The following is a 12,917-nucleotide window of genomic DNA, read 5'->3' as shown; positions in this document are numbered from 1 at the left end:
GCCCCCAAAGAAAAGATGTTAGCTAAATATCTAGATTTTTAGACATTACAAAAAATGAGGCACAGGAGCTAAAATTCTAATTCAGCTAAAAAAAGTATGTAGATAATTTGTTGAGCTTATATCAACACTTTCATATTCTGGATCTGACTGAATACAGTTAGTTCTGTGTAAGCAGTAGAGTTAATATTGTCTCCTGATTAATATAAAATTTTAAAATTAAAAAAATAAAGCCATTTATTAACTAGACTAAAAATGAGAGGTGGGGTGGGAAGGAAAGCAGGAGTTGAGGACACAAGTGTCTAGGATAACTTTCAGTTACTTTTCTGACAGTTCTTTAAAAAACGGAATTCCTTCTCTACTTTGTGTTGCCTGAGAACCACTATGGTTTTGTAGAGTCTGTAACAGCAATTACATTTAATCACCCACAAGTACATTTGTGTTAAGCCTATAAATACTATGTTAGCAATACTAAACTATCTCCATTGGCTTATTTGTAAAAAGAAAAATATATTATATATTTATATTTTTATAAAGTTAATACTGAGGGCAGAGGAAAGGGAACGAGAAGCAGTGTATAATCACAGTCTCTCTGGACACAGTAACCAAACTGGAGTCTTGCTCAAGCCACCTGGTCAAGCAGTGTCTGAGGAAGAGTCATAGGAGGCAGAGACAATGAAATTGCCACTGTTGGAGTGCCCAGCCACTGACTGGGCGGCCTGCTGGCTGAGATTGTTACAGATAAGCACCAGCTGGTTGCTCTGGGCCTCGGACAAGGTGCTGCAGCTCTGATACACACTGAAGTTGGTTTTCCTGCCGGGGATGTTACCCTTTTCACACATGGTCTTCACCATCTTGGCCAGCTTGTTCTTGCCAAGGGCTTGGCAGTTGTACCAATGCAGAGCTGCCAAGTTCACGACTGGCTTGATGGACAGGTAGAAAGGAGCATCCTCATAGCGCATGGCAGGAGGCCGCCGCTGGGCATACTCCTTATAGTCCTGTACGGGGCAGGTCTGTGGGGCGTGCTGGGTGGCATACACACGAGAGTCCGTCCCCCCTCTCTTGGTTTTGGCATTCAGGTCGCCAGTGTCTTGACCCATCCACTCTAAGTACTCCAGCCCTGTTTCTGTTACCCGGAGCCGAATATCACCCCACTTCAAGGTAGATCCATGGAAGCCTGTGCAGTGCCCAAAAGCTTTCGTGTTGTTGAGCCAGACAAGGTTGAGAAGGCCCTCGGGATTATAGCGGCTTAGTAGTCCCCTTTTCCGCAGAATGAGCTCATCAGCAAAGGTGAGCTTCATGGACTTGTGTGGCTTATTTCCCTTTCCTTTGCAGCGGAGTTCAATCTGCTTCTGTTTCAGGGCCTCTTGGGAACGCTTGAATTCCTTATCCCTGGTGATACTGTAGCCATACCTATGTTCTTTTAGGTACCGTTCAAGTCCACACTGGTAATTGGCCAAGCTGTTGGGTTCATATTCGGACCCATCCTTCTGCCTGGCATCCACAAAGAAAGAGGCCAGGTAGGCATCCAACTCCTTGCAAGGGATGACATAAATCTCTCTTGTTTCAGAAGGATACTTGGAGATGAGGAACTCTCGGAAATTGCGGAGCGCGGTCTGCGTGCTCCGGATGGTTTTCTCATTCTGCTCCCTGCTGAGCTCAGCTGCTCTTTCATCCTGGTCTGCAACAAATTGGGGAGGGGAGGGATAGAGAGGGTGTTGATGAGTTCAGAGAATGCACTTTCTACTCTGAAATAAAGTTTCCTCTTATAATGAAAAGGGAAAGAAGGAATCCATTTCATAGAGATCACTCATGAATGTTATTTACATACCTGCTGCATTATAATAGCCAACTTCAGTTTCACAAATGATGAACTAGACAACAGTATGGCCCATTACAATCAAAATGAGCTTCTCGTGTCACTGACACACAAGTTTTGTGCATGAGTTTGTGGGAAGAGTGAGATCAGAGCCAGCCTTTGCATCAGGAGGAATATGAGACAGAAATGTGCCGTTCACCCTACTGCAGTGTGCATGGGCCCCATTAAAGTGGACACACTCATTATGAATCACTTCATTTGTGAAACCAGAGGTTTTACTGGTTCTATTTTATTGAACTAAAATATTCAAATTTGTTATTTAGCACATCACTAGAGATCTATATTTAAAAGATACTAAACCGATCATTTTGTAGTAGTTTATTCAACATTCTGGCAATTTAGGTAAATACAGTTTATAAATATTCTGCATGTAATTGCAGGGCAGTTTGTAAGAAGCAATAAAAATATTTGTTATTTTGTAAAGTAATGAGGACAAAACTTCATAGGTGTAAAGACAGGACAGTGAAACTTGAATCAGGCTACTATAATCCAGATGTAAGGAAAAGGGTGTATCTCTTGGGCAAATCATTTTATTTTATTAATGTATTATTTACACTCTTCCACCAAGGACTAGGGTTGCCTCTTTCCGTTACGGATCACCCACGATTAAATAATGTTGCTCTAGACTAGCAGTTCTCACACTGTAGTGTACCTGTGAATTACTCAGGATGCTTGATCAATATCAGATTCCTCGGTGGCAGGAATCCATGCTCGGGATGAGGTTTGAGAGAAACTTCTTTGAGAAACAAAGTTCTAGTGCTTATGCCTTTTATGAAGGAAACCCTACTCTATTTTTACTCTTTTTTTTTTTTTTATTAAGTTCAATGGTATCATTTAAATGGTTTCCTTTCAGTAATATGTAATTTAAATTTGGACTCTTAACATTAACAATAAAAAAACGTTTGGTCAAAATTCACCACTGTTATGCCAGACATGGGTGTAGCTCAAAAAGAGAAATTCTAAAAATGAAAGTACACAATAGAAAACTGGGCTATCTGATCAGAGGCAAGCATCAAGCTTAATTTAAAACAACATAAAAAAATGTAATTTCTGATTATACAGTATAAGGTAAAATATTTTGTTTATCCTGATTATCCTCTTTAGGAAAATTTTAATTTGTAGGGTTGCTCAGTGGAAGTCTTTGTAATAACCACACACGATAATAAAAATAAAATTTCTAATAAACTGAATTTTATTCATAAAATACAGTACTTTTTGTATTACTATACACATTTATGAATGAGAATCTTATTTTTAAATGACAGCTCTAATGTATAATTGCCAAAATCCTCATACTTTATAAAATGAAATGAACTAAAATTCACTAAACTAGCTAATTACATATTTTATAGGCACATTTTTGAAAGATATTTCTAAAATTCAATATACAAAAGTATATTTTATGTCTCATTAGACTTAACTTTTGATTATGCCATTTTCTTCCCATTAAAATTGTTTATATATCAACAATAAAGATGTATATCTTTCCATCAAAAAGATGGAAGGCACACTTTGCATGTAACCTTTTACCAGGCTGGCTTCCTTGGCTGTTTACATGTAAAGCCAATGGCGCCAGCACATCTATTCATTTTGGCTAACTGTTTAAATATCTACCACTGTGAACTTCAAACTTCAAAGACTTTCTAAGAAATAAGCATTCATAGACAACTTTAGGAAAAAAACTTCTAGATTCTCAAGTTTCATGTAGAATCTTTTATAAAACTTATTTGTCTGAGATGAAGACTGAGTTTGCACATGCTGCCATCCCAAATTTACTATGGTATATACTCTGGGGTGTAAAAGACTTTGAGGAGGCAAAGAAAATTTATAAACTGATGATTAAATCCATAGCATGTCTTGTCCTTCTTTGTTCTTATACATATTCTGATATAGGTGAAATTTGCCATCAGAAGGAGGGTATTTCGGCCTGAATTGGGGTGAATTTAGGACTTCTGAGGGGTTTATAGGTTAGTGAAGTTGGTTCTTTTCACTAGAAATAGAATATTCTGCAGGACTATCAGGATGTTCAAGATAGAGGCTTAAAACTATTCAGTTCTTTCAGATTCAGCATGCTTTTGTTCATAAGATGCTTAATAACTATTATCAAATACATGAAATATTAATTCTTACAGTCAATCCTCATCTTTACTTTATAAAATATTCAGTATTTTCTACTTCCTTTTTACAAAAATAAACTGTTGAAAACCTTTGGGTGTCCATTTAAATATCAGTGAGTGGTTATCGGTTTTTTCAAAGTTCTTTGGAGGGGTATGTGAATAAAAGAGTTTAAGTCTGTTGGACTTAATTACACGGCCTTAGTATACTGTTAGAGGAACTGGTGAAGAAGACTATGGAAGGGTTTGGAGTCACTCGTTTGCAAATTTCCTGGGTGAGGCAGCCAGTTCTTTCACATGTGCTTCTCCTCTGTTCACATTTGGAGGGCCTGCGATCACTCTTAGAGCTGACCAACACATTAGCACTGCTTCAACATCCTCAGCCCAGTTTTGTTTCAAGCCTTTCTCCTCTTTCTACTTGGCCTCAATTTTAGTTAAGAGCCATTATATTTATAGAAAAATAAAACTAAAAAATCCTTTTCCTAAGAGCCTGGAATGTGCCACAAAAGGAGGTAGAAGAGTAGAGAAACCCTCATTCATTTTTCATGAACACGTGGAAGTAAATGGCTTTAAGGTCAAGTAATAGTTTTTCAGCTAATTACACAATCAAATAAGTCAGAGAAGGTTGATAATAAAATATAAAACTGTTACATTTATCTTGCTTTTATCTCTAGTTTTAGAAAAACTTCTGATCCACTTCCTTTGAAAAACTTTTTATTAGGTAAAACAAAAATACAATAAAGTAGACCAGTCATTAAGTGCATGTAATTTTACAAATTGACTCCAGCATCCAGATCAAGAAAAAGAACACCACTAGCATCCCCAGAGTCTTTCTCATGTCTCCTTCTTCCAATTATTCCCTCCCACTAAGAATAACAGCTATCCCGATGAAACATAATACAACTGTCTAGTCTAGTCTATTATTGTAATTAATATCAATGGAATCTAAGAGGATAGGCTCTCGTGCCTGGTTTTTTATTTCAACAGTTTATTTGTGAGTTTCATCCATATTGTTTTGTAGTGGTAGATAATTTACCCTCATTACTGTGTAACATTCCATTGAGTGACTATATCCATTGTGTGTAACATTCCATTGTGTGGAAATTTATGTTTCCATTCTATTGGACATTTGGGTAGTTTTCAGTTTGGGGCTATTTCCAATGAAATTGTTATGAACATTCTATTAAAAGATCATGTTGGGTGTTTACTTAGAAGTGGAATTATTGGGCCAGAGGAAATCATAGGTTTCAGTAGCTTTAACAGATACTGCCAATTTTCCAAAGTGCTTGTACCAATTTACTCACAGAGTGTGTGAGAGTTCACTTTGCTCCATATCTTCAGCAACACTAAGTAGTCTTTTTTTTTTTTTTTTACACAGCCATTCTGCTGGGTGTGGGGTGGTACTGCACTGTAGTCTTAATTTTCATTTCCCTGATGACTAAAGAAGTTGAACACCCTTTTATATACTTATTGGCCATTTGAATATTCTCTCTGTGAAGTACCAGTTCATTTTTCTGTTGGATTATCTGCCCTTTTCTTACTGTTTGTAGAAGGTTTCAACATACTCTGTTTGAGTCTTTATCAGAAATACATATTGCTAGTATCTTCTTCCAATCTGTGGCTTGCCTTTTCACCTTCCTAATGGTGTTCTTAACAAATAAGAGTTCTTAATCCTAATATCGCCCAATTGTTGATTTTTTTTCCTTTATTGGTTCATGCTTTTTGCATCTTGCTTAAGAAATCTTGCTTATTCCAAGGTAATGGAAGACCTGTTTCTTCCAAGAGCTTTACAGTTTTACTTCTCACATTTCAGTCTGCCATCCACTAGACCATCTACCTGTGTGTCCTGAGATAAAAATTATGATTGTTTCTCAGTATGGCCCATGATCAATTTGATTTTAATAGATTAATAAACTTTCAATAGGCAATACAGCATATAGTACAGTATCTGAAACTTGCAAATGGGTATAGAGTGAAAGTAAGTCACCCTCTCGTCCCATCTCCTTGTTGCCACATTTCCCTCTGCATGACAACCAATACGGCCAATTTATGGAGCATAATTTTTTATTTTTCTATGCACATGAACTTACTTTTTGCCTTTCAAAAAGGGGGGTGGAATATACTATACATTCTATTCCACACAATGGTTTTTACCATTACAATGTATTACAATGTAGTTCCATATCATCATATACATAGTTGCCCCAATCTAATAGCTGTATTTATAATGGATATACCATAATACATTTATCTAACCCCTCTCTACTGATAGACATTTGCATTATTTCCATCCTTTGCTATTACAAACAATGCTGCAGTGAGTATCCTTGTATACATGACATTTCCCACAAATGGGCATGTATATACACAGAATTAATTTCCAAAGTGGAATTGCTCTATTGCTGTTGCCCTAAATGTATGTATGTTGTATCAATTTATACTTCAATGATAAGGTATAAGAGTGACGGGTTAATCATACCTTCCTAGATATAATGTATTATCCATCTTCTTAATCTTTGCTTATTTAATTGGTAAAATATATTGTTGTGGTTTTATTTATTTTGCATTTATGATAAATGAGATTTAATATTGTTTTCAAATACTTATTAGCTCCCTATATTTTCTCATTTTCTTTCTGTGAATTCTTTTTGACCTCTGTACATTTTCTTTTTTTATATTGATTTAGGAGCTACAGATACATTTAGGAAATTTTCATTTATAATTAGTCTTAATATTCATACTGGTAGTCTTAATCTTTATTATATTTAGCCCTTTGTGATATATATAATGATATCTGTATATGAATATATAACTTTCTTTAGTTTACCTTTTATATTTGTGACTGTTACACATTTATGGCATTGAATTTCTTTTCTTTTTTTTTTTTTTTTAAAGATTTTATTTATTTATGTGACAGAGAGACAGCCAGCGAGAAAGGGAACACAAGCAGGGGGGTGGGAGAGGAAGAACGAGGCTCCCAGCAGAGGAGCCCGATGTGGGACTCGATCCCGGAACGCCGGGATCAGGCCCTGAGCCGAAGGCAGACGCTTAACGACTGCGCTACCCAGGTGCCCCGGGATTGAATTTCTGTTAAATGTTTTTATATTTTGTGGTATACTTAGAGATATTTTCCCCATTATGAAACCATAACACAATTCTGTTTTTTTCTAAAACATTTTTATTTCACTTTCCATTTTCATTTTGTTTCATTCAAATTTCATTTTTACTCTTTAAATATTTAAATTGAATATTTAATTATCTAATTTATTTTGGTGTAAAAAGGTAGGCACCAACTTGATATTTTTCTAGATAGTCATCTTCCTGTTAATAGTGGTGACTGTGGCTCATAATTCACATAACTTGACCTTTAAAAATTTTTTTTTCACTGTAAATTCCTATATTTGCTGTACTGTATCATTATTTACTAGAAGTCTATCATGTCTTCTAAATTATTGTGGCATTTTATTAGAATTTGTTTGGTTAGTGATCTGTTTACAAAGTTGCATAGGATTTGAGTAGTCTGCCCCAAAAGTTGTCATTTTTCATTGTGCCATTTGCAAAATGGTTTTCAGAAATGCATGTATTCTTTGATGACAGTAACACCTGAATAGGATATCACTGGGTTTAGGACTGTGATCCATTTTTAGATTCAACACTGAGTTTATCTCATTTTTAAAATATTAGTTGTGTTACTTTGCACACTACACATTAATGTATAGACTTTTCCCCAGTTTTATTGAGAAATAACGGGCATATATCACTGTGTAAGTTTATACATTACAGTATAATGGTTTGAATTACATGTATGGTGAAATGATTACCACTATAGGTTTGGTTAAAATCCATCATCTCATATAGATACAATAAAAAGAAAAGAAAAAAATTTCTCATCATGGTGAGAACTTTTAGGATATACTCTCTTAATAACTTTCTCATTTCTATTTGTTTCATTTAATCTTAGTTCTTGTGGTCATAACATATGTCAGGCTTTCTGTTTTTACTGTTATATCAGGGCTCTTGCTCAGCTCCTCTTTCGCTTGGCTGAACCCTCTTTCCTGTGTTGGCTTCAACCACAAGCAGGATAACAGCCAAAGGCTGAAAAGAGACCGTCTATTCCAGTGAATCTCCCTTTAGGAGTAAAAAGACTTCTTTCAGTTTATTTTCTCTTGCTAATTTTTCTAATGGTTATCATCACTTTGATAACTTTGCATATCTATTTTTATACAACATATATTGATACCTCACTACAAGAAATGCCAAAATTAATATACCATACACTTACATTTCTCCAACTAATCATTTTCAATTTTATTATTTGTCTTGGTCCTTATACTTATTATCTTTTATTTTACTTTTTGGTTTAGTTCTTCTAGTCTTACCTTTACACCTTCAAGTATCTGAATAACCTATTACTTGAATTGTTGGCTTTAAGTAATATCTTTTGAATCTTGGTTTATACAGTTTCCCAAATTCTCTCTCCTGTGCCCTCCCAACTTTAAAAATTATACATTTCCAGGGCGCCTGGGTGGCTCAGTCACTTAAGTGTCTCCTTCAGCTCAGGTCATGATCTCAGGGTCTTAGGACTGAGCCCCACGATCAGCAGGGGATCAGCCCCTGCTCACAAGGGCGACTGCTTCTCCCTCTCCCTCTGCCCCTCCCCTTGCTTGTGCTCTCTCTGTCTCTCAGATAAAATTTTTAAAAAATCTTAAAAATTATACATTCCTACATTATTGTGGTTTGTGATACTTATCATAAAAATTTATAAAATAATTTATAATATTCTGTTTTTAATCGTAATTTCCACATTTTGGTCTCAGTCTTGCAATTAAATAGATAAAATCAATGCTTACCACCAGTGTTTTGCCAGTCTCCTCTCAGCTAAAGTTTGTCCTCCAATAGCTTATTCAGAAAGTATTTATAAAAACCATGTTTTCCTGAGGTCTTGAATTTTTGAGTATGTCTTTAAGCTTTTTATTGTCTTTATAACTGAACAACAGTTTGACTAGGTACAAGACTCTCCACTCATACTCCCCACTCCCTGCCCCTCCCACACACCCTGTACAATAGCGGCATTGCTCAAGTATCCTTTAGAATTCAATGCTGGTGTAGGAAAGTCAATGGTCAGCATAGCCTTTCTCCCTTATAGGTCTCTTGATAGTTCTTAGGGCAGGGGCCTGGGTATCCAAATGATTATTTCTTTATCTGTGAAGGGCAGTAAGGTTCTAAGCTGTATCTCAGTATTGATCATTGTGTACCCATCTTTTTTTGGTACACAGTGTGCCCGTTCAAGCCATACATTCAAGTATATCTTCATTGGTTTATCATACTGGCAGATCACCTACCACAAAGATGGCAAGTGTGTATGTGTTTCTTGCCTCAGTCCTGCCCCCTCTGCTATTGTCTGGTATCAAACCAGGCCCAGGGAAGCTCTCAAGACCACCCCAGTAGCCCCTGTTCCAGTTCTTCAAAAGTGACTGTTAATTTTACTGCTCAGCATGTACCACCACCCTCAGGGGAAAACCGAGTTCTTACACCTCCATCTGAGATCTAGAGTCACATGTCTCTTGGTGTCATATCCAAATCCCCAACTGATTGCTGCATCTGGCAGACTCTTTACACACTGTGGTTGAAGAAGAAGACTTCTAGTTTAATTTAAGAGAATGTTTGTTTCTGTTTCTCTTTCTTATTTTGAAGTGATTTTAAAGAGAAGCCCGAATTCAGATCCAGTTCTTTGCATATGAATGAGACTGATGCAACTTTTAGTCCCTAACCTGGTACTGTGCACTTAACCGGGATCCCATAAACACTCATTGAATGTTTTCTCATCACATGAAGTCTACTCTATGAAGAAGAGTTACATTCCTCAAGATTTTGTCATTCATCAAAAATTCAGTACCAAATTTCATTAAATTTTGTTTGAATGTATGTGGTAAGAAATATAACTTGGATTCTAAGTAGTTCTATTGTTTATCTAATGTTGATGATAAAATTGTTTTCAACACAAACAAAAATTCTATAAAGATCACTTTCAATTTTCTTAAGAGAAGTATGTATATCATTCAGCAAACTGAATGAGTCATGGTTATTGATGAAAAAAAAAACCACATGCACTGAGATGAGCAAAACCGTCTTATTATATATAGGTAGTTGTGATTAAGTAACAACTTTTAAAAATTGAATGTGGATAAAATCCCAAAGGCCCAGAAAAGTGAATGGAGAAGACAAGGTAGCAGCCAAAAATATAGAAGTACAAATTTTTGTTTTGTAATAGATCAGGTATATTTAACAACTAGAAATACAGTTTTGCTTATGGTGAATGAAGTAGGCCTCAGAACCATGTGCCCATGGCTCCCATGAACCTAACAGCCTAATCATTATATGTGCCCAGCCCTAAAACGTAACTTTGTCTGTTCCCACAGACCTGCTCTTCCACCTAGTTAGTGCCTCCACCTACCCATCTACCCAAGCTTGAAACCTGAGCACCACCCTTGACACTGTGCTCCCATTCGTCTGCAGCTAATCCATTAATCCCTACTGAGCCACCGCACTCATTCAAGCACAATGAGTGACTGACACATATGAGGAATTAAGTAAGCCAATTCTACGGCATAAGGAAACAGTCTGAGTATAATGGAAACAGTCCTTGCTTTTGTGGAATTTACTACAGAGGAGGTGAAGATAGACAACTACGGAAATCTTGGACAAACAGACACAAATACTATGAAGAGAACGAAGAGTACCATGAGAAAGAGTAAGTGACCTACTTAAGGATGATGTTCTAGGAAGGACTCTCTAAGAAGACCTTTTAGTTGAGACCTAAAAGTGAGAAGCCAATCATGTAAACCGTAGAAGGAGGAAGAGCAGAGGGACCTGCACATGAGAATTTCCTACAACGGAAACTAAGTTTGAGAAACTGAAAGAGTATCAGTGTGCCTGGAGCAACCAAAAGGGAGAGTGTCACGAGGAGATGTCTGAAAGCCCACGAGGCTCAGATCATACCAGGCCTTGCAGGCCTTATTAATGACTTTGTATTTTATCCTAAGTAAATTACTTAAGTCAGAAAACTACATGGTCAGGTTTGCACTGCTCTTTTTATGATATAAACCTATCTATAGGCTTGCAGACCTATCTCTTCCCATGCTAAAAAAATTCTTCAATAAACGTTCCCTTGCATAAGTAAGGCTAAGTTCGTATCTGAATGACCTGGTGCAAAACATTCCCAGACAGTGAAGTGATGCATAAGCTACCTCTGTGGAAGAAGCCAGAGAAAACAAGAGACTATCCAAGTCAATCACTACCTCACCTTTCCCCATCTCCCCACCCCCCAAAAGAAGGAAATGAATTAGAGTTTGTAAAAATTGTGGGATAGAGCTAAAAGATGTGAGCTAATCTTATTGAGATCTTAAAGGGCCAGGAGACACCAGCTGATAAATGGATTATGCTTCCATTATCCTGCCCTATTTATTTTATTCCATCTCACATCTCTCTGTTAGGTTGTGACCTCCTTGAGGAGAAAGGAATGCTTTGAGACAGTCTTAGTAAAAATCGTTTTTTTAAAAAAGGATTTTATCTTTAAGTAATCTCTACACCCAACATGGGGCTTGAACTTACAACCCCAAGATCAAGAGCTGCACGCTCCACCAACTGAGGTGCCCCAGTCTTAGTAAAATTTTTAAGCAACAGCTTGTCTATACTTATTTATATAATGTCTATGCCCCACTAATTACATTATTTTTCATGTATTCATCATCTATGAATCCTACGTATCCAGCATATGTTCTGGCACTCCAGAGCTACCCAAAGTATGAAGACTGAATGAATAAATATATGAACTGTTAAAAGAATTTTATTTATTTAAAGATTTTATTTAAGTAATTTCCACACCCAACATGGGGTTTGAACTCACAACCCCGATATCAAGAGTCGCACGCTCCACTGACTGAGCCAGCCAGGCACCCCCAAAAGAACTTTAAATCTACAAATCCTATATATGTATTTCTAATGATTGAACATCTCAAGCTTTGACCTGAGCAGGACAGGAAAGGGAGAACTTCTGGACATGTGTGGCTTTCAAAAATGCATTTTTAAAATGTCTGCCTTTCCTCCAAACGTTTGATTTATATTAGCTCCCTTCTACCCATACTGTATCCTGCTGGACTACTATTTTAGGGGGTCCTTGCTGTCACTGGTATGCATCACTAGTATGGTTTTGGTTGTAAGTAGGAAGGGGGAATAAACTCTTCAGGTAGAAGGTATGAGTGACCTTGGTTTTTTGAGTGAATGGTCAATCATGTCTTGCCTGTACCATACACAAGATCCATAATACGTATCACTTAAACTTACTCTCAAAAAGAGAAGCCATGCTTCATTCCCCTTTCTTCCCCTACCGATCTTCCTAGTTCTTATGTTCCATAGATGAGAGAAATCATATGATAATTGTCTTTCTCTGCTTGACTTATTTCACTTAGCATTATCTCCTCCAGTGCCATCCATGTTGCAGCAAATGTTGAGAACTCGTTCTTTCTGATAGCTGAGTAATATTCCATTGTATATATGGACCACAACTTCTTAATCCAGTCATCTGTTGAAGGGCATCTCGGTTCCTTCCACGATTTAGCTATTGTGGACAATGCTGCTATGAACATTGGGGTGCATATGGCCCTTCTCTTCACTACGTCTGTATCTTTGGGGTAAATACCCAGTAGTGCAATGGCTGGGTCATAGGGTAGCTCAATTTTTAACTTTTTAAGGGACCTTCACACTGTTTTCCAGAGTGGCTGTACCAACTTGCGTTCCCACCAACAATGTAGGGATCCCCTTTCTCCACATCCTCTCCTGCAATTGTTGTTTCTTGCCTTGTCAATTTTTGCCATTCTAACTGCATGAGAGACTATGGACTCTGAGAAACAAACTGAGGGCTTCAGAGG

General features: G+C 37.0%; 1 protein-coding gene across 1 annotated transcript in view; it reads right to left on the bottom strand.

Annotated features, from left to right (window-relative positions):
• Positions 1-12,917, bottom strand: part of KIAA1958 (KIAA1958 ortholog) — a 152,110-nt gene that overhangs the window by 37,598 nt on the left and 101,595 nt on the right. Inside the window, exon 3 of the mRNA XM_040631734.1 lies at positions 1,595-1,678. Coding sequence (XP_040487668.1) covers positions 1,595-1,678 — 84 coding nt within the window. The remainder of the gene's footprint in view (positions 1-1,594; positions 1,679-12,917) is intronic.

Source organism: Ursus maritimus, unplaced genomic scaffold (genome assembly GCF_017311325.1).
Source record: "Ursus maritimus isolate PB19 unplaced genomic scaffold, ASM1731132v1 scaffold_17, whole genome shotgun sequence".
Taxonomy (NCBI): domain Eukaryota; kingdom Metazoa; phylum Chordata; class Mammalia; order Carnivora; family Ursidae; genus Ursus; species Ursus maritimus.
This window is presented reverse-complemented; position numbering and strand designations above follow the sequence as displayed.